Source organism: Phragmites australis, chromosome 4 (assembly GCF_958298935.1).
Source record: "Phragmites australis chromosome 4, lpPhrAust1.1, whole genome shotgun sequence".
Taxonomy (NCBI): domain Eukaryota; kingdom Viridiplantae; phylum Streptophyta; class Magnoliopsida; order Poales; family Poaceae; genus Phragmites; species Phragmites australis.
In genome coordinates this window covers 44,136,401-44,159,605 of record NC_084924.1, presented here as the reverse complement: position 1 = coordinate 44,159,605, position 23,205 = coordinate 44,136,401, and the positions used below count along the sequence as shown (strand labels likewise).

Genomic DNA, 23,205 nt, shown 5'->3' with positions numbered 1-23,205 from the left:
CCGTTGTAGCACTTAAAACAATCAAAATTCACTTTAGAAAAAAAATTTGTATCTTAATATGAATCAGTTAGAGATGCTCTAAGAGGGCGCATTTGTTTTTGCTCGTCTCGCTCGGAGCAACGTTAGCTCGCCAGCGACCGAGAGCTAATTTGCCTCGTCCAACAGCTAGCAAAAAAAACACTAGAAAGTGCGAGTACCAAGACAACTAGCAAACAAACTAAACGTATGCAACTGACCGACTATCCCGGGAAGGAGAGACGAGCGGCCCGCAAGGATCCAAACGTCGCCTAAGCCATGTAAGTATCTATCAAGTCCAGTCACAAACGACAGGTCAATCATGTAATGCCGTACGCTGCACGTAACAGAATTCAATTAAGAGCGAACGTCCATCGGCCACCACTCAAAAGGGCTCTCCGCTCGACGATAATATCCGTGGCGCGATAGCACGGGAACTGGCTAAAAAGCTCATCGGGGTCATCACGCACGGATGGACGGCCGATTCTACAGAACCATTTTCGTCCAAATTTCGACTCGATTCTCTCAGACAATGCGTATAGGACCGGCATCGACTATTAGAGAAGTGTGAATAGATATTTTATAAAATTCTTATGTAATACATTATCTATTTTTTATTTACCTAATATTTTTAAAAAATGTATAAATAGTAGCATAAATGTTATAGAGATTAAGTAAGAAAGAAAATTTTAAGTAATATAACTCTATAAATAAAATATGAATCATAAGTTTTATTTAAGACCATCATATATATTTTTAAACATAAAAACTTAAAACTTGAACAAAGATAAAATAAAAAGATAGTGACCGCTGTCCAAATTGATGGTCTAGAGATATCTAAATTCAAAATTTTCTTAAATATATGAGTATATAAACGTTTATACCTTTGCCAACCAGAAGAATAACTTTCTAAGGTTGAAAAATCGTAATATAAAACCAAAAACGAAAATCAACGAGAAAATTATAACCGAAAAAGGAAAACTTGTAAACTTAGAAGAGAATCAATAGAGAGACTAGAAAGAGTAGAATGCAAACATATAAAAATTATAAATTTCATTACTAAAAAAGATCAATCCTATTTTAGGTGGATTATAAATATTTTTCTCTCAAAAACTCTCATCTATTATATGGGCTAAGTATTTATCTTTCTCTGCACTAAAATTCTAACACTAGTCACTTAAGGAGCTTAAGTGACTAGTTTCAACTTTTCTATAACCCTGCTTATCTATTTATAGGATAGAAAATTTGACGTCTAAGTTTTCTAGCTTGTTATTAAAATACCACTCTCTTATAATACACTCATGCCTACCATCAAGGGTATTTTAGTCTATTTCTTGCTCCGTACATTGAACAGCCACGATATCTTCACGACTTAGCTTCATCTCGACGCAAGCTTCACGATAGGGTCACAAACTCCTCTAATTCTCATACGGTTTTGAGGTATAATCGTGAAATCTTCAGTACGCTCCTCAAAACTTAACTCGCTACTTACTTACACCTTAAGCGAACGATCTAATATCGACACATGTACTTTATCTTACGATCCTGACTGTCAACAAATCTCTCCCACTCCCAATTGCTCGGGCCATCTTACATTAGCATCGATATTCCTTTCGTTTAACTTTGTGAACACGCCGTCTTCATCATCCGTTTTATACTTTGCTTGATCTCTACGTATATAGCTAGGATTAACCTTAACTCCACTCCACCTCTTTGATTGTCTGGCACTGAGCACACAATTATTCATAATCAAAATACTCAAACTAAACTTAAATAATTTAAAATTCAATAAACTAAAAAAAACTTATCAACCACTCGTTAAATATAAACAAGACATAGTTTTGTCAAAACGTGTCTCAACGGATGCGCAAATGTTCGTGCCTGCCGATCAGGATCAGCCGGTGTCTATTCGTGATAAATGTGCGAACTAGCGTTGCAGGCCTCTACGAGCCGTACGTCCGATTACTATGTGGCACATGCATGCATACACGATGCCTTTAAAACTCGCACCGGTTTTGAAAACCTGATGCTCTTTGCCATCCACTCTTATTGTTGCTTCCTAACCTCGTGGTTAATTTATAGGAAACTGTTTCCCTTCGATCCATCCCGAAAAATAAAATAAAAGATCGGTTGATTTGATTCGAGCGGTTTCCAGTGATAAACAACACTGCGTGCTGAACTTTGGCTAACGAATAAGGGTTGCAAGCTCTGCCTAGTCAGTCAGGACTTAGGCCGGCCACGGCATGACATTTTGGCACAGCTCAAAGTAAGACACGATAGGAATTATTTTAGATCGAGTCGGTACGGTATGAACACGAGAGTCATGTTGTGTCTACGATTTTGGCATGGTGGGTGTGCCAATACGGCACGATAGTTTGAGCCGAGCCCGTGCCGTCACTACATGAAAAGAGCATGCACAATCTATATGATCATTTTTCTGTGTTTATCATTTAATCTCTCAGATACAAAATATGAGGTACTAAGATTCTATTTGTTTGATGAAAGATAGTAAAAGATAAATATGTAAGTATAAGAGACAAGTGCGAGATAGTAAAAGATAAATATGTAAGTATTGTTAGACGATATAGAGCATGAGAGAGATGTAGGAGCATGAGAGATATAAGTGTGAGATGATAAAAGATAAATATGTAAACGTTGTCAGATGATATGAAACAGGCCCGTGCCTGGACCGACACGGTATGATGACTGCACGACATGCTGAGGTTGTGCTTAGACCTTTCTGAAGTTGACTCGTTTCAACGGTACAACACGATGAGCGTATGCGGAGCCAGAACACGTGTGTGGAAGACATGCAGAAAATTGGAAAAGCAACTCCACTAGCTATGCTAACACAAGGGTTATCTCGACGTTCATCTCTTCACCTTAATACTCATTTATCTGTTAGTTCTTTTACTTATCTCATATATTTTTAACTATCTTTTTAATACGAATCTTAACAACAACAAAAACGGTCCACCGAACGGACATAGTGAGCACCGATTGCCTTTAAGATCTTGAGGTCAAACGGCGAGATTGATCGGTGCGGTCAAAAATCTTTAAGATCTCTCGTATCGTACGTGCATGGTCATCATGTAACGATGCCCACAACCCACTAGGCACCCAACGAAACAGGGCATGTACATGATCAGCCCTGAAGAACAGTAGGGTATCATCTGCAAAAAGCAGATGAGATACCGAAGGGGCAGTAGGGCAGATAGTAATCGGCTGGAGCCCTCTCTCAGCAACTACCTCTTGAATCAAAGCCGACAAAGGATCAGCGACAAAGAGGAATAAGAAAGGAGACAATGGGTCACCTTGGCGTAATCCCCTTGATGGTTTAAAGCTCTACAAAAGTTGGCCATTAAACTTCACATAATAGCTCACCATAGTTACACATTGCATAATCCATCTCATCCACTTTTCTGAAAACCCCAACTTCAACATTGCCTTTTTGAGAAATTCTCAATCCACTCGATCATAAGCCTTCGAAAGGTCCAGCTTGTAAGCACAATATGGAGCCTTCGGATCATTGTCATGCTGAATAAAATGCAGACATTCAAAAGCTACAATGGCATTATCAAAAATCAAGCGGCCAATAATAAACGCGCTTTGATATTCTAATATAATATTCTCCAGCAAAGGCGTAAGCCGAGTCATGAGGCACTTCGACACAATCTTGTATAACACATTGCACAAACTAATTAGACGGAAATATTTTAAACTTTCCGGCTATGATACTTTTGGGATTAAAACAATTGTTGTTTCATTCACACAATCCAACATAACACCATCCCTGAAAAGGCCAAAACTGCAGCTACTATCTCATCTTCATAACTCCCCAATTTTGTTGATAAAACCTAGCCAGAAAACCATCCAGCCCTGGTGCCTTTGGGGGACCGATCTGAAATAAAGCATCAGAAACTTCCTTCTCTGAGAAGTCCCTACACAGTATGTCATTCATATCCTCTGTCACTTTAATACCAAACAATTGCAGCACTGAATCAAGCTGCAAGGTCGGATCCTCAGTATAAACTTCCTGAAAATATGATGATGTCATTTTCTCCATGTCACTCGGCACATCACACCATGCCCCATCCGGCAACTTCAATTTTCGGATGTGGTTCTTCTTAGCTCTCCACACCACCTTTTGTTCAAAATATTTTGTATTCCTATCCCCTTCACTGAGCCAATTGATCCTTGGCCGTTGCAACCACATCATCTCTTTGCGATAAATAAGTTCATTCATATGATCACATTTCTCTCTTAGTGCCCTTCTTTCTGCTCCCGAGATCTGCAAATTCTCAAGCTCTTTACGCAAAACTTCTAACTCCTTCAGAACATTGCCAAAATTACTTGAGCTCTATTCTGGCAGATCCTTCATCACATATTTTAAGGATTGAGCCACATCATCAAGACTACCTGAAGGTATTGCTTTGTCCCAGTCATTGCTAACAATCTTGGGCAAAGCCAGATCTCTTTCCCACATGATTTCATACCTCCTCAAGCGTCCTCTAGGCCTAGCAATGTCCTCCTCTTTTAGTTTTAGCAACTCTGGGCAATGATCCAACCTAGGAGACATAAGGTGTACCAATGCCGCAGTGCTAAACATATCTCGCTATTCCACATCAGCACATGCTCGATCCAAACATACTAAGACATTCCTATGGCCGCTCTGATGGTTATCATACGTGAATGGTACACTAGAAAAGCCCAAATCAGTTAACTCACATGTTGCTAACACATCCCAAAATGCCATCATCTACTGCTCGATCTAAGACAAGCCATGAAATGCTCCCCACGACCATCCAAGGCAGACTTGATTAAGCCTTCAAATCTGCCAGCAAACTCCACATCAAATGCCTATTCTCCACTCTTGGTTCTCCATACACAAAAGTAGCTCTCCATGGTTGATGTCCCACATTCTCCCGACAACAGACGTCAATGTACCTATTACTCTTGCCAAGAACTTCAATGTGCAATTGTTCCTCCCAAAACAAAGCCAAGCCACCGCTGAGCCCATCACTACCTACCCCCTCAAAACCTCGCATGCCAAGTCTCCACTTCAATCTCTTCATTTTTTTTCCTTTGATTGTCTAGTTTCACACAGAAACACCATCTTAGGGTGATTGGCCCGCACTAAGGCCAATAAATCTTGAATTGTCTGGCAATTCCCCACACCCCGGTAGTTCCAAGACATGAGATACATTAGGCCCGTCGACTCCTCGAGGGAGCCCGCTGATGTTGCCAAGTCAATTTTTGGGTTGGTTGATGTCATTTTGTGCCTTTTGTAATCCCTCGCCTTCTTTTGATTTTCGTCTAGCTGCTCCTCCTCCTCACCTGAGGGTCCTACACCCTCAAGTTGCATAATAACATCCTTCCCTGTGCCATCGCAATCCTCGTACTATGAGGCTTCGACGCCATTTTCCCCTTTATCTTCCAGCGTCAATCTCCTCTTGCTTGATGTATTCGAGCTCGAACTCCTCAAACCACTTTTGCTTGGACTCAATGCAATACTCCTTAACTCCTCCTTCACTCCATCATGGTCATCCGAGAAATTGGAATACATCAAATAACCTCGGCCACCCCAACCACGGCCCTGTCCACGACGTCTTCCTCCCGTTGCCATCCAAGGCTCATCCCTTCTCCACTCCGGTGCAATCAGCGAAGGGGGAGGGGGTACTTAATTGCATCTGGAGCATGCACACCATCAGCATGCTCCTTTGTTACATGTCCAACCAGCCTACAAACACCACAGAACACTAGTAGTTTCTCGTACATCAACCGATAATATTGTTTCATCTTCCTCACCGTGAGGCCTGTACACCTGGTCAAAGGCTTGTGTACATCCATTAAAACTCTTACTTTGACTCCCTTCCCATGTCCTTTCACCAAAGCTTCATCCAATTTAATGACTTTGCCCGCCAGAGAGGCAAAATGCATGGCGATGCTACTCGTTCTCATCTTCTCCTTGGGATCATGGACCTGCACCCATACAGGATAAGTATTTAGCACCACTGTCTCCGGTTCAGCCCATCCATCATACTCTCCAATAAGAACATGACATCCACGGAAGATCCACGGACCCTCTTGCATCACACGCTCCCAATCTCCCAAGTAGTGAAATTGAATTGAGAACAGATTGTTCTCCAAAGCCCTAAACTCTACCTCTTGAGCACAATTCCATGCCGATCTCATGTTTCCAAACAACGAACCATGACTAGATTTCTTCTCAGTGTGCACATGTGCCAGGGCTAGCCATCTCGCATCTTCTTGAATTTTCTCCAGATCCTCGTCTAGCACCACGTCCTCCTCCTCATCATCACGAAGTTCCAGGCCCTTGAGCATCACATCAATCGGCGCCGGCTCTACAAAGCCACCATCTTCTGATTTAGCCAAAGTCGACGATTTACTTTTCATTGCCAAACCCGTGTCTGAGTTCGCCGAGCGCTATCTCGTTCGTTCTCCCTCCATTGTGTCGCAAGGAAGGATCGTAAGGAGTTCTCTCATGATCTCCCTTACTATGTAGACGTCGTAGAACCTAAGATCCAATCGGAATCGGTGTTGAAATCGATTCCGATCGGGAAGTTTTGGTGGACTCTTGGCCGCCGTCAGAGAGGATAGTAAACCCTAGTTTCCTAGGGTACAAAGGGCTTAAGTTAGTTTTGGGATATTGCCTTCAGTTTTTATGAGACATCGTAGATACATTGAAAAGGTTGCCTGTGCCATTTTGATCTTGGATTGGATGGCTCACGTTGCCATGATCGAGCATCGATATGAGCCAGAAACCTGAATGGTCCGGACTGATATGAGTCGTTCAATTAGCAGATGCCCAAGCACCATTTCTGGTTAGAAGCTTCCTGCACAAATTTGACCATTTGATTTGTGCATTTGATCCAGAGGCGAAGGTACATGGAGAGCAGGGGTGCAAATGCACCCACACAAAAATCGAAAATCAATGTTAACCTCAGAATTTTACCTCTATCGTACTCTCACGGCTCAAATTTCTACACACACAGTAGGACGCATAGCCTGATGTCGAGCGTAAATCTGTGCATGGGTATGATCTTGCACCCCCCCCCCCCTTCTATTTCGCTCTAGCTTCGCCATTGATTTGATATCAACTTGATCATGTGACTAGCAAAGCATATACCTTATGACTCGTTAGTATCTATTCACCTTTATAATTCGGCGCCAATATAAGTGTCTTGATCATTGTTGGCCTAGTTCAAGTGCATCCAGTGAGATCTGGATCCTTGGTGCCTGATAGGTCACCATCCTGTATGATCTGAGATAGCTCAGACGTCAATCGGCTGATTCCGGGTGCTAGTCGGCTAAGGTTCCTTTACTCAAGATAAAATGTCGAGCTATAAGTTACTGTGATCAGATGATCAGTTCAAACAATCTGACCGATCTCAGTGGGACTCAGATTTCACTGTTGCAGAATAGTTATGTTTCAATTCTAACGAAGTTGGCTTCTTATAACACTACGAGTAACGCATAAAACCGGGACATTTGATTTTTTTCCACCTACCAGACGGTGAGTAGCAAAATTGCTACTGAACCCACTGTCATATATTCAAAAAGACCCATTTATCATCCTTATTGAGAAATTGCTATTCCAATAGAATGATAAAAGGTTAAATATTCCCATAGAACCTCACCGAAGAACACAGGATTTCATACCTTCCATGGCAAGCTCTTCTACACGCTAATAAGATCACCTAAAAACAGACCTGGCATTATAACATCCTTACAGACGTGTGAAACATTAGTCCTCGTTCCTATGCAACATTCATAATTGAGAACAGACGACTGCTAAAACCTCGTGCTCCTTAAGCATTCAGTAAAGGCAGCGAGCTACGCAGCTGCCGACTTCACGCTCGTTGCGGGAGTCCTCTTTGGATGCTCCTGCCTCGGCAAGATGCCGCTGTCAGACGAATCCGAGCTGCTGCGCTCCCCAGCCTGCCCTTTGCTTGACATCATGTTCCCGAGCGCCTTCGTCGGTGTCGTCCCGCCTTTCGCCCTGCCATTGGTGCCCTTGTTGCCACCATGGTTCTTCTCTGCGTCGGTACCGGCGGTGTCACACTTGCCTAACTTTGTAGTCTTGGATAAGCTGAGGTCTTTCACGGCCATGACTCCATTCCACTCATCTTCAGTGTTTGTTGTGGCGCCTGACCTTGAGCTCTCGTAGGAGCCAGTGCCAATGCTGTCGGCTCGGATGGTGGCTGCTGCAGAAGACCTTGTCTGCTCATGGTATAGCACCTGCACCACAATCCTCAGAGGTAGGCGCTCATTCTGCACAGCATGGGCGCACGCATCAGGTGACAGCTTCTTGCAGTCCATTAGGCCACAGAGCCTCCTTTTGTCGCTCTTGCCCAAGCTTGGGTGCTCCTGCTCAATCATTAAGGGAGAAATATGTTAACTTCCACTCATTTTTTTAGAATCACTGAGCTCTAATTTTTTTTAGAACCACCAGAAATGGGATTCATATGGAAATATATCTTAATCCCCATGACATACAGTAACAGCTATGTATATGAAAGAAATTCCTGAACACCGACAAAAATACCACTATCCAAAATGCATCAGTAGTATATGCTTAATTAACTAAGCATAAGGAAGCGATTCACTATGCATATGAAGATTTTCAGAATGGTTATGCCATTTAATAGGTAGTTGCAACAATACCTTCAGATACATATCAATGGCACGATATAGTCCATCATGAACTGGCCTTGAATTGCCTGAAACTGTCTCAGCTAGGCTGAAAAACTTAAAAACGGGTATATTTGGGTCCTTTGCAACCTCTGCGAGATATCCATCTACAATTTTAGCCACTGCAATAATTGATGCACTAGAAGCTAATACATGACCATTCACTTCACCACCATTATGTTTCTGGGCATTCTTATTATTTAGTCTGACAAATTCTTCAACTATACTAAGAATCATGTCAATGTCATAAACAGTGGTATCCTCATCCAATGTAGGGATCAGAAGATCTAAAACTGATGCTTCTTCCAGTTGCCGTGCAATACGCTTCATAAGCTCTTTCCTGCACATCTCTCCACATTTCAGCAGATTTGTTGCCTTCAGAAGCTTTAAAAGGAAGCTGCATGACACTGAACCTTTCTCAGATGGCAACATGCATGTGATGGTAACTAGCATTGCCCGGACTTCTGCATCACCATGGATCATTGATACCTTGCTCAACGATGGAAGCTTCTTGTATGTGTAGGTTTTAATTGCCTCGCCCATCACATCCTTCGGCACCATACACTTGGCTTTGATTGCTGTTATGACTTGTTTGTAGGAATCAATGTCGAGATCTGTCAGATCTTCAACCCACCAATCGTTTGGAACAAACTGCTGCTGCTTGACTCCATTCCATGGCGAATCATGGCCATTGTCGGTTGGGTGCTTCTTATGATTGTATGTGTATGACCATTCAACCTTTGAAACCTCAATAGAGGCTTTTGAAGCAACGGAGTCAATGCAGTGGCTAACCAGTTTAAGATCCTCTACCCAAGGTAAATGAGCCTTTGTTGTCCCAAGAACAATAATAGAGTCTTTCCAGCTTCGGAATATACTTGAGCTGAGGAAGACATCAATCTTGTAGATCAGATTGCCCTTGTCAACAGTTTCATTCATCTCCAAGTACTCTGCAGCACAGCGGGCAGCGATCACATTGTAGGCATTGAGTGTGACAATCATGCTATAGCAAAACTTAGCACAGATCTCAAAAGCCTTTGCACCACCAGGAATGTCATGGATATGGATTTCAATATTTTCATCACCAGTAGTTGGGATCAACTTCTGAAAGCGAGCACACTTGGATAGAAGTGGAAACTGTATGGTTGCAAAATGTAAACCAGAAAAATATTGTTTAAGTAACGAGGAAAAGGATAAAAACAACACACTCAAGTAATTGTACAATGCATAATGAGAATTAAATACGCTAAATTAAGTCCCTCATGTGTCAAAAAAGGAACCAATATGAAGCAATAAGCTGAAGTAAAACCCGTCCACAGGAGCGACAAAAATTCACATATCAAATTGTATATGACAGAAAAAAACTAGTTAGGCACGTCTTCACTAGACTTTACAGCATGTATGCAGCAGACTATTTTGGTAAGAAAATGTTAAACCTCAAAAAAAGGTCATAACCTCCCAAAGCACAAGTGATTTCTACTAGACAGTCCTATGGAAGCAGCTGTAAAAAATTAGAGGAATGAAAAAGAAAACAGTCTGTACCTTGTGAAGGTAAAACTTTGTAGTCCCTACACGGACAGTGATGTCACTGACCAATTCACTTCCGTCAATACTGCAAGGATAAACGGTTCTCATAAGTAAAGGAATAAAAAGTTATTAATACAAAAAAGCACTTGATGTTTTAGAAGAGAAAGGCAGCCTTTGATTTCGCATTCAAGCTTAATCCTCTTGAGAACTTGTGAGCATTGCTTTTATTTGTTATAAATGACCCAAAATGTATGAACAGATAAATTGATAAAACAGGGGGGCATATAGCAGTACATCACACATATTGTTGGATGAACAAAATATCATTGATCTTCTATACACATTTCCAGAAAAAAAGAAGGGGTGTATAGTGTTGCTTTAAGAAAAGTAGGAAACAACTTGTGAAGTAAGCATACGAGGAAACCTAAACTGAAAAGCAGTATCCAACTATGCATTTTGCAAAACAAAAAAGACTAAAGAATGCTAGTACAAAAGGACTTTTTCTACACAAATAAGCCAAATTCTATGCAAGACAAATCTGTGCTAAATGAAGCATTCTAAAATCAGTTTCCAGCCTTCGGTCCTATACCTTTCTTCCTTTCTGTAGTTATGAACTATGTTTTCTCCAAGACTATGGTTCTGTTTAGTTTTTTCTTCATATCAGGCAAATATATTCTTTACAGACTGAGAAAAGGGGTGGATCTTCCTCTCTAACCAAGGCTGAAGTAAACGACATTGAATAAAACATGCAAGCCCATGTTGGAATATCTACGCAGATTCCACAAACTATGAGCAAATGATGACTAACAAGATACGACAATTATTCATAATAGATTTTATTGTTAGATAGCATCTTGCATAGCATGAGCCCTCAAGAGGCTTAAAATCAGGGAAATACTTGCCAAACCAAACAAGATATTTTTGTTCCTCAAATTTACTTCCATGCCTCTAAACATTTTATGGTTCTCCAAGTACATGTACAATCTAAAAACTGTATCGCATATTCCATGCATACAGCAAGCAATACTTTCGAAGAATTAACTGAAGCTCAAACCTATAGTGATGACTGCCACGACCAACAGTTGAGATAATGTAGAGATGAAAGGCAATAACATAGAAAGAATGTGTAAGAACAAGGTAAAAGAGCAAGCAAGAGAAGCGATCAGTCACCTGACTTGGTTACCATCATCATGAAAGGTATCAGGGTTCGATCCGAGCTTCATAAACTTCATCTTGAAACAAGATAGAACAACCCTACAGCTTTTCACTCACTCCTCTAGTCCAATGCACACACAGATGCCACCACCAGTCCAACACTTCTAAGAACACCGCTGCATAAGACTACTATCCCATACTTGTCCGCAGCAGCAACAGCAACTGCAAACGGCTCAGAGCAAAGAAGAAGTACAAGAACAAGTTGTCACTCCGCCGGTGGTTGCTGCGCCGAGAAGACCAAATATCGCAACATGCCGGGGCCAGCCAGGAGAACACTCGTAGAACGAAAACAATCAAATAACAAGATCGGTTCTGATGCAGCAACAGCCCTCCTGCTTCAAACACACTCCACCACAGCCTACTTATGCTACCGTAGGCAATGAGGCCAGAAGGGGAGGAGCACAAGCACCTCAGGAGAAGTAAACTATATGGAGAGGAGAGGGGGGCAATGAACCAGGGGAGGGACACCCACAAAGCTGACACACCACCACCTCCCCCTGCTATTTGTTAGTTGCCTGTCCTTCTTGATCTGAGAAAAGATTAGTACAATAACCTCTTCTTTCCTGACCGTACTTGTTCTAAAATATCAAGATTCACAGAGGATCTTGTGTCCAATGCACCATCATAAACAACTAGTCCACATTCCTCGCCACACCATTCCCACAGGTGATCTCTCTTAACGATCTCTGCAACAACGGCCAAATCTAACGTTAGTGGTACTCTAAACAAGTTGAAGCAGGAGACATCGATCATCTTTTTTAAATGCAATATGGGGAGGCAATGGAGAGACCAAGAACCACTTGCTCACTCCGGTCTGTGCTTGTGCGGGAGAATCTTATCAGGATGCCAAGATCCCACTGTTTTATGCCGAGATGACGAGGGGAAAAGAAATAGTAGTACATGGGAGAGGGGGGATGTTTAAAAGAATCAAGAAACGATCAACACGCAGCAACGGTAGCCACATTGTGACAGCCACGAGGAAGAATGTGGGAGGCATCAAGGTTTATAGCAACCACAGAGAAGGCAACAAAACAGGGTACCCAACAAGGCACGCAGCAACAAAGGCAGCATCAGCCATGACCCAAGAAAGAGGAACAGTGTGAGACCCACCCCGAGAAGACTCCCCCTCCGAGCAATGGAGCCACCCCTGACCCGATGCAGCCACGCAAGTGTGTGCATGCATCGTGTGCGTGCACATGCGCTAGTCTCTCTGCCTCTCCTCTGCGTGCGCCTGTGTGGGTGTTGGGACTGGGGAAAAGACGGTGGTGTGGCAATCAAACCTTTGCAGGTGTCCTTCCTCCTTCTCCCCCTCCAATGGCTGCGCCGCGCTCAGGAGGCGGCCCCCAGCATGCCTCCTCAAGCGCCCACGCCGGCCACCATCTCTCTGAGTACGAAGCTGGTGAAGTGATGCAACATCCAACAGCTAAAGGGAAAGAGGAGAGCGATGGAGAGAGAGAGACGACTCAATGGAGAAGAGCAAGAGGCTCACTGCAAGAGTCCAAGAACCTAGCAACAAGGGAGCAGCGACGCTTGGATGGAATGCTTTCCTGCTCGCCTTTGCCCTTGCCTTCGGTTTGTTTGGTTGCCTTTGGTTCGTTGGGCAGCGTACTGTGCGACTGTGCGTTGTGCGTGCGCGCCTCCTGCTTTCGCGAGGGAATAGAAAGCTCTCTCGCCGCGGTCCTGCGCCGCCTGCTGCAGGTTGGCCGGCCGGCCGTGACTCTCATGCCTTTTTCTCCCCTGCTTTTTTGTGATAGGTATTTGTGCTACAGTCTTTCCAGCTATACGCTACAGGCCATGGAATGCACAGAGTAGCTGTGTGTTACTTACTTAAAAATGTAATTAGATGGGTGAACGATGGTAAACTGCTATCACGTAACTAAAAATGATGTATATAAATATAAACATCTATAAGTTAGATTGCTCTCAAATTTGAACTGCGGAAAATAGATATGGTTATGGAACTAATCCAACAAAAATTAGATCAATATAATCTCTAGATCAAGAGTTATGACCATAGTAAGTAGACTATGGCAGCTGGTAACGAAAATTGATTAAATCATAATTTTAGTTATACAAGAATTACGAAAATTTATCCAATCAAAATTTTCAGAACCTTACCTAGATACTCTTGATGATTTTGGATGGATCAAAGCAAGATAAATCATATTAAATCAAAAGATCTATTAGAATTAAAACTCGGAAACAAAAACGACGATTCAAGAGAAAGAACTAAATCAATAACCCATTAACTTACAAAATTTTATCTTTACAAATAAGTTCATAAGATATATCTATCAAGATTTTTACGGAATCCCAAATCCTAAATGAATTCTCTATTTTTCTCCTCTCTTTTTTACCAAGCCGGTGCTCCGCCTTCTGTCATTCCACTATGCATGAGATTTGCTTAACCAAGCACATGACAAGGTCTATTATCCAGGCCGTCGCGCTCGTGTGGCCGTACTACACCTCACGCATTAGGAAAAATTGATGATTTGTCATTTAAAATTTTAGTCTCTTTAATTATAATGTCACCTAAGCCAATAAATACATGAGACCGTCTGAATTTATGACCGTGGGTTAAAAGTGACAAATAAGTGAAATCTATTTCTAACTATGGCAAATTATCAATTGGCCCGCTGTACATCTCACATATATGTTTTATGGTGTTATCACCTTCACCGCATCATAACTTGTACATCTATATTATTTGGTACAATTATCTTTACATGCATTATTTCCTATCTTAAACGTCATGAGTGACCTTCTAATTTTCTTGATCTTAGTTTCTTATTAAACCTAGTCCTAATCTCTTTCATCAACTATGTTCATCCTTATAACACATCTACACATGAACAAAACAAACAGTTAGTTTCGAACATAAGTTTCTGCAAACTTAACTCATATCAGTTCATACAACATTACCCATGAGAGTGTATTGTATATATCAAAATCACAACTAATATATTTACAATATATATCTCGATCCTTTTCATCAACTACGTTTGTCTTTAGGATACAACTGTACATAAACAAAATAAACTATCAATTTTGAGCATAAGTTCCGTCAAACTAGACACATATCAGTATACACAATACTATTTATAAGAGTGTATTGCATATATCAAAATCACAAATATTACTATATTACAACAAGCATATCTAATTAATATATATACAATATATGCAAATCACCTATGCGTAGAGGTGAAAACGAATCAGATACAGACGGATAATGGTCGTTTTGTATTTTTATATGTATTTTTAACCGAAAATAAAAACGAATACAAAAATCTTATATACGAAAATGAATACAAATAGTATCGGAAATAAATATAGTATGAATATGAATCGAATATAAATATAGATCTGGATATCTGTTAAATGATAAAGACCCTTAAATTATACATATAAAAACAACAAAAATAATAATACAATATAACTTCACACATACAAAAAATAAATTATACGTATAAAAACAATAAAAATAACAATGTAGTATAATTTCATGTATAAGAGAATTAAATTATATGTATAAAAACAACAAAAATAATAATATAGTATAACTTCACACATAAGAAAAATTCTAAATAGTTAGGGCTGTGGTGGGTTGTTGCTTTGTTGGTGATGGTCATGGGCTTGCTCTTCAACGGGCCAGTGAAAAATTGAAAACGGATATTATCTGTTTTAAATCTAACCAGATATCTATTTTCGTATCTTTATCCAGTCCAAATATCGTTTCCGTTTCCTTATCCATATCCGGATAAAAAATATCTATATTTGTATCCGTATCTGAACCAAAACTATCTGTATCGTATCCGGAGTAAGACTATCTGTTACGAAGCGGAAAATATCCGCTCCATTTTCAACCCTATATATGTCTTATTACTAAATCACTTTAATTTACTAATTACATCGATAACCTAATTCTTCATAACACATGATCCCACACCGTACACTCGTGTCCTTTGCCTGTCTGGTCCATTATACCTAGACCGGTTCAAAGCCAGGGTAGGGCCGAGCTTTCACCGGGTATGAAAATCAGTTGGTCTTGAAAGCAAGGTTTCAAAATTCAATTCAACACCGATTATCGAGCCCCGATGATTTATTACGATATTCACGGTTTTCAACAGTACTTCAGTGAAATTCAGTAGAAATCAGTCGAATATTATTAAATTTTTATTTTTTTTTATTTTAAATTTGAATTTAATCGAAAACCGGTCGATTTCTGAATGCGAACCGCAGCGAATTGGTCGGTAACCGTGAATATCGTGCGGTTACTGACGCATTTTGAAACCGGTTGAAAGTTGAAATCTGGGGCCCGAGCCCTGTCCAATGTGAAAAGGTTAGGCCCGAAGCACAAAAATGAAACGAATTATTATTTTTTCCAAATATAAAAGTTGTTGTTATTTTTGGATGAAACATTAGTTTAAATCGGTTTAGATGGATTATACGCATACATATACATTAAACAATACATTATTTTGAGAAATGTTTTGCTGGTGTGGGTTGCGATTGGACTTGGTCTGGCTTACGGCAGAAAAAATGAGCCAGAGCTGGGTATGCTAGGCTACCGTGTAAGTCATGTCTGTTTAAGTTGAAGATTACGAAAAATACTTTCGTAGATTGTGAGTTATAAAAAATTGAGGATTAAAAAGCTGATAACTGTTTGGTAACTCAGATTTTAAAGGAATTGAATTGTTGCTTTTAGATGTAAAAAAGTATGTAATGCCATATTTGTTTATCCCCTTCCAGTCTCTCTGCCATGTGGATCTCACATGTTCGCTCTTTCTTCTCCCTCTGAATTGAGGAAGGACCGAGGCAGTGAGCAGCCACAACAAAAACCCAACGACGACCACACCCACGCCGTGGACACTCGAACCCATCGCCCCCTGACGAGTGGGACGACGGTGACTTCGGGGGCGAGTGGCTCGGTGTGGACAGTGACCTGCCCCCAAATGATGGCGTGGATTTGGACCTCACTCACATGGATGACAACAGCGATGGCATGTCCGAGGGCAGGGACAGGGAAAAAAATTATATGAGACCCTCTGCAGAAAGGCCTCCGTGAGACCCTGATCTACACCGTTCGTTCTGGATCCAACGGTCTGATTGAATATATGTGAGAGAAGTACAGGATACGTGTCACGCAGAGATGAGGGTCTTTCTGTGAGACCGGGTCTCACAGAATTTCCTTCCCAGGGACAGGGTGGCAGGCAACTCTGGGGGAGAGGGAGGAGGGTGAAAGCGCGAATGGCATCGTCAGGGTGGTTGTGTTACCAAATTGCTACAACATGACTTTATAAGCTACATATTTATTTAAGCTAGAGATGATAAATACTACAATCCATCGTCTCTAGCTGAAACAAATGTAACCTAATCAGATCTTGGCTATAGCTTCCTAGGCTGTTTTTGTTGGATTGAGACGGATCACCAATTCATACGTATTGAGTTCCCACCAAGTGAAGTAGGCATGCGTTGGTCGGGAGCTGTTAGGCTGGCTCGAAAAAAAAGATCTAACTAATTATGACAATGAATCAAAATTACGATAATACACACATAGGTTTTGAAAATAAACAAGTTGATATGAATTATTCAGAAGGTGGAACAATCCGAACAATGAAGTCATGATAATCAACACGCCGGTGTAAATGTTGATGAGCCCAATGTTGCACCTTGTACTACAAATCTTTCATCCTCTTTCCTCCCCTTTTCTTTTTACGAGGAGTCGTCTTTCAAACACGAAAAGGTGAACTTTGGCACGAGAGAACCATGTACCTCAACTCAAAATAATTAAACTTTCAACTCAGATTATAAAATTCCATTTAAAAATACTCCGATCAAGTGTCAACTCTAGGTTCTGAAATACCTTGCTCCGACGAAGGGATCCCTGTGCATCCGACAGTTGCAAATCTAACGGGTGCATGCGGTAGCAACTGTCAGGAGCGATGAAGATTAAACCAGTAATCATAAGGATGCTGTGACTAAAACTAAGTACAGGCCAGGCCAATAAAGCTAATTGTTTTTCAGTTGAGCAGAGCAGGCCCCAGATCACACAAAACCAGGGACGGACGTAAACACCATGGTCATCCATCCATCCATCTTTGATCTGGATACCCGTAAATGGGTATCTAGTGGATAATTTTAGATCAATATTTAATTTTTTTCTTAACTTAATTATTTGAAGGTAAATTTTTAATTTATTTTTAAAATTTTAATCAACTCGATGGAAGAAAATACAAAATTTGCAACCCGCGTGCCTCCAACCGATCCGATCGATAAAGCTAACTCGCCGTTCATGTGCCTTGTACCGGTATTTTTTAAGCCCAGGGCCGAGATCTTTTGCGCACGCTCGCTCGTGGCAACCCAAGCGAAAGCGGCTTGGCTTAGGGTAATTCTGTTGGGCGCAGATAACATGTAACTTTTATTACTGTAGTATGTAGAGATAAGAGAGATGGATAAAGATATAAATGAAGCTGATACGGAGGAAAATTTTGTTTAGTTGAAGGAGAAATTTAGAGAGTTAGTTTTTAAAGAAAAAAATATAAAAGATAACTCTAAGCATCGTGATATATACATAATTAAAAGAGAGTAGTTAGGTATGTTTGGTAGAGCTCTCTGATTCAAATTTATTGTGAAAAATATTTTTTTGATAAAAGTGATTCTATAGCTGAAAGTGATTTTATAGAATAAACTATATGGAGAAAACGATTCTACGTGTAAAGTGAATCAATGAAAACTGATTTTTTTCAACTCCTCAGCTTCTAGTTCATTTTAAAGAATCACTCCCACAGATTTCACTTATAAAACTAAAAAATAAAAATTATTATATAGTAGAACTTTTCTAATTTTAGTTAAAAAACTGCTTTATAAACACCGACAAATAGCCCTTACATATAATAGCCAGAGATGTCCTCGGCTTCTGTTCCGTCGCTACCGACTCCTCCCTCTTTTTGCTTGGACGGCTGCTTTGGAGCCGCACGATGACGCGTGTGCCCCAGGGCGAAGCTACGTGGTGCACTGGCACTAGGTAAAAAAAAAATTAAGTTGTTGGATGCGAGAGTCACTTCGGCTCCAGCTTCACCCTGTGCCGTGTGACGGCAGGCAGGCGTTGCAAAGTTGGGTTGCATGCGCCGTGCGCCGTGCGCCGTGGAGGGCAGCGCGTGCTTAGCTGGTTCGGTGGGCGGCCCATCGGGTGGGGTTGCATGGACGTTAGCCGTACGTTGAACGCTGGTGTGCGTTTTTTCTTCTTGGGAACGAGGCATCTGATCTGAACCCTGATGTACTTACTGAGTAGAGAGAGTATAATTTCTTAATGCAAGTGCATATGGACGTCCATCGCAGGTGCACACGGCTTAATTTTGTTGGAGAGGGCATGCTTTAAGAGATCGCAGTGCAGCCTTATGCCTAAACGCATGGTTTCGCTTTCCTCTATGTCTATGAGTATATGTACCGCTAGCCAGTAGGAGGAATGTAGCCCGTCGGAAAAGGAGGACAAGGGTACGAAGCGGAGCGGATGGGCCGTGGGCATACGCGTAGAGAGAGAGTCAAGGACTAGCACCGTACGCGTAGGCGGTGCACAAAGGCAACGTTAAATTTATCATTAGTAACAGTTCGGTTATCGGATGATTCGATCTATACTGTATTTATAAACTAAACGGTTACTAACCAAACTCAAATTTAAAATTTAAATTTTTTGAAAAATTGAAGAAATTTGATCGGTTTTTACCTTGCAAGAAGGTGAGAATAGATGGACGGGGGCCGAGGGCAATGGTTTGGCATGCGACGGTGGGCGATGCGGAGGCGAATCCGTAGCGTTACTAGCGTAGCAGCATGAGTACTTACTGCGCCTGCCTGGTCTACACTCATGATGGTAGCCGGTGCTTTTAAGGCGTGCCCATGCACGCCCTGACCGCGATAACCTGTTATGATGTTGCGCTTCACGAAGCAGCCCCTGCCTGCTTCTACTCCTCCCCTCCCCCTCCCTTCCTACTGCTCAGCTGCTACATCCCTCTCCTTTTCTTTCCCCTTTTCCCGTACGCAGTTGAACTCGAGAGCAGCAACAGCGGCAGCTACGATGCATACTGTTAGGGAAAATATCCTAGTCCATAGATAATATTAAGGGGACCCTATCAAAAGCTTCTTCGGAGCTCTTGGGCTTCGGACTCCCTACAGAAGCTAAGGCTTTCGGAGGCCGTGAACCTCTCCGGCCACGGCTCCTCGAGTCAGGAGAAGAGGCTGGCCTCCAAAAGGAATAATAGCAAAGGAGAACACCAAAGGCAACTGGCTTGACACGAAGTGATGAACAGTTAATGCTGATGCAAGTGGTGGCCACCCTGACATCCCAACATAAGTGAGAGCTGGATTGACACCTTGGATAGTGCGACGCCGCAATAGGTGACCAGCTGAGTGCCACACACTTAGGATCAATTGCACCACTATATTGTTATAGTAGATAATATCTTCTGATTATGGGTAAATACATATTTCCTAAGTCCATGCTGTGTGATTCGATCGGCCGTAGGCCCCTATGGTATAGTGATAGATTGTATCGCTATCTTTGTAAGTGTATGGTTACACATTTATACCGAAACGGCACTATAAATACAAACCTATGGCCATCAGGTTATGGAACCAATCCTTTTGACGATCAACACATTTTTTTGTTCTCCCTCCTCTCTATTTCTCTTTTAAGTTTGAGTCTCCTCTCTAGAAGATACTCTCGTCGCACTTTGTTTGTGGAAGACGTATTCTCTTTCGCCAACAGCGTGCCGTCCGTGAGGAGCTGAACATAGAAATACAAGGTTGGGTAGAAAACCCCAAAAGACCACCAAGGAGCTACCGTAAGTACCTGTTTCCATCACCGCACCCATCCAAATGTATGCATGGCAGCCGTGATCGGGCACACCATGTGCACCCACCAGCCTCACAACTGGGTGGAGCGGTGATCGGCCCAACAACTTGGGTTGGCACGGAGGCCCAAGCTAGCGTGGGGACATTCCAGTAAAGGCAAGGACGTCGTCGCACCCCCAGAGGGTTATGGCCGAGGCTTATAGACAGACAAGCTGCCCTCCAATGGTTTCGGGCACTCAAGCCCAGGGGCATTTATGTATGGGCCCGGCCCCTAGACGCCTCATGTGATGATGCCCAGGGCCCTTCATCGAGCCAGTGCCCTCTGAGAGCCTAGTCGCCTGGCAGCCCCGATGACCTCCTTGCGGGGAAGCAGACTCTGGGGAGACCACCGGCCCCGGGAGCGTAGATCCCGTCAACATCATTGGCACCGACCATAAGCTTCGGAACCATCATAAGGGTACTAGTGCTTTCTACACGGACCCAGACGTGGCCACAATACAGATGGCTGTCGAACCCTCATAACTTTCTAGGAGGATTACCTCAAAAGACAACGAGACTCTCGACAAGGGAAAAAAGTCGATGATAAGCGACCAGGGGTCGTAAGCCTGCAACAGACCACCGAGTGGGCGGTCAGGCCTTACCAAGCCCCCTTCTGCCTGCTATGAGGACTGAGTCTCAAAAAAGCCCAAGCCATAAATAGAATCTAGCAAGCCTCCAACATAGGGGCCTCGCCCGAGCCTCCAAAGCGGTTAGGGCCCACGATGTGCCTTCCCTGTCGGGTTCGACACTGGTGGGATTGGTCGTGGCGAAGAGGTGCAGGGCTCCAACAATAGGGCTCCGAATTCTCCAGATGCCCATGCACCCAAACCCTTCGATAGGCAACCCAGGCCAGAGAAGCCGACCCTTCCACTGCCTTAAGGCTTCAGAGTTCTTCTTGGCCTTTAACCTTACTATGGAGACCTCATTTTGGTAAAGGTGCACCTGCTTATGGACACCTAGCAATAGCTTACCTAGCTAGTTAGTATTTATACAACAAAGTCAGCATACTCTAAAAGTAGCTAGCTTATCTGATTGAAAGTCTCCACAATAGATAGTTGCTAGGTAGCAACAGGATACTATTAGACTTAAGTTATATCTCTGTTGAAATAATAAACAATAAAATCTAAGTTATATCTATAGTCAAAACTTAAGTTATATCTTCGCTAAAATAAGGCATATAGACATCTTAAAAATCTCCCCACTGATGGCTTAGCCTCGGTAGCGGGGACATCTTAAAAATCCCCCCATTGATGGTATAGCCTCGGTAGTGGAGATACCTTAAAAACCTTGAAAACCCTCTAATAGGTCGTAGGAATAAGCCCCGATATCATAGAGATACAAAGAAACCCTTCAGCATGTCGTAGGCGAAAGCCCCAATACCGTAGATGTACTGAAAACCCTTCGGCAGGTCATAGACGAAAGCCCCGATACCGTAAAGGCAGTAAAAACCATCAGACAAGTTGTAGGGGTAAGCTCCAATGTCATAGAGGTACAAAGAAACCCTATGACAGGTTGTAGGTGAAATCCTTGATGTTGTAGAGGTTCTAAAAACCATCCGACAGGTCGTAGGGTAAGCCGCAATGTCGTAGAGGTACAAAAAAAACCTCCTACAAGTTGTAGGCGAAAGCAACGATACCGTAGATGTACTGAAAACCCTCCGACATGTCATAGGTGAAAGCCCCGATACCGTAGAGGTAATAAAAATACTATGATAGGTCATAGGCATAAGCCCCGATATCGTAGAGGTACCAAGAAATCCTCCAGCAGGTCGTAAGCGAAAGTCCCGATACCGTAAATGTATTAAAAACCCTCCGATAGGTCATACGCGTAAGCCCCGATGTCGTAGAGGTTAAAAAAACCCTCTGTCAGGTCATATGTGAAAGCCCCGATATCGTAGAGTTACTGAAAGCCCTTTGGTAGATCATAGGCGAAAGCCTCAATGCCGTAGAGGTATAAAGAAACATTCCGACAGGTCATAGGTGAAAACCTTGATGTTGTAGAGGTACAAATAAACCCTTTGGCATGTCGTAGGAAAAAGCCCTAATGTCATAGAGGCACTAAAAACCTCTAACAGGTCGTAGGTGTAAGCCTGAATGTCGTAGAGGTACAAAGAAACCTTCCGGTAGGTCGTAGGCGAAAGCCCTGATGCCGTAGAGGTATTGAAAACCCACCGACAGGTCGTAGGTAAAATCCCCAAAACGTAGGGGTACGAAAAACCCTCCGGCAAAGCGTAGCCATAGCATTGATGTCATAAAAGGTACATAACCCTCTGGCAACTCGAAGGCGCTGGTTGAGTACCAAAGAGGTCTTGAACCGTCTCCCTTGGCCTATCCATTGGTTTCAACTCTGGCAATCGCCACTAGGCTCCAGATGGCCCTGCCTCCGGAGCCTCACCATGGCTAAAGGCCGAGAGGGTCACGGACTACCTCCCTCTGTTTAGCCATTAGTTTCACCTTCGACAACCACCGCAGGGCGCCATATGGCCCTGCCTCCGGAGCCTTGTCACGACTAAGGGTTGAAGGGGGGTCGCAGACTGCCTCCCTCGGCCTAGCCATCAGTTTCACTTCTGGAAACCACCGCAGGGCACCAGGTGGCCTTGCCTCTAGAGCCTTGCCATAGCTAAGGGGCAATAGGGTCGCGGATTGCCTCCCTCATTTTAGCCATCGGTTTCACCTCTGGTAAGCACCATAGGGCGTTGGATGGCCCTGGCTCTGGAGCCTCACCACAGCTAAGGGTCGAGGGGGTTGCGGACTATATCCCTCGGTCTAGCCATTGGTTTCACCTCTGGCAACTGCCACAAGACGTCGGATGGCCCTGCCTCTGGAGCCTCGTCATGGCTAAGGGACG

General features: G+C 42.7%; 2 protein-coding genes across 7 annotated transcripts; both read right to left on the bottom strand.

Moving 5' to 3' along the window:
• Window positions 1-5,673: 5,673 nt before the first annotated feature.
• Window positions 5,674-6,432, bottom strand: LOC133914832 (uncharacterized). The gene has a single exon (XM_062357830.1). It carries the CDS (start codon window positions 6,430-6,432, stop codon window positions 5,674-5,676), a length of 759 nt encoding a protein of 252 aa, XP_062213814.1.
• Window positions 6,433-7,660: 1,228 nt separating this feature from the next.
• Window positions 7,661-12,920, bottom strand: LOC133916705 (BTB/POZ domain-containing protein NPY4-like). 6 transcript variants are annotated; one of them, XM_062360502.1, is made up of 5 exons: window positions 12,750-12,920; window positions 11,425-12,155; window positions 10,270-10,339; window positions 8,704-9,864; window positions 7,661-8,406 (listed from the first exon to the last, which is right to left on the bottom strand). In XM_062360502.1, exons 2-5 carry the CDS (start codon window positions 11,484-11,486, stop codon window positions 7,873-7,875), a joined length of 1,827 nt encoding a protein of 608 aa, XP_062216486.1. In that variant the 5' UTR covers window positions 11,487-12,155; window positions 12,750-12,920; the 3' UTR covers window positions 7,661-7,872. The 6 variants fall into 6 exon arrangements, with proteins under 6 accessions (XP_062216486.1, XP_062216489.1, XP_062216488.1 ...); XM_062360505.1 differs by lacking the exon at window positions 12,750-12,920 and adding an exon at window positions 12,580-12,710; XM_062360504.1 differs by lacking the exon at window positions 12,750-12,920 and adding an exon at window positions 12,260-12,549.
• Between the last annotated feature and the right edge of the window lie 10,285 nt (window positions 12,921-23,205).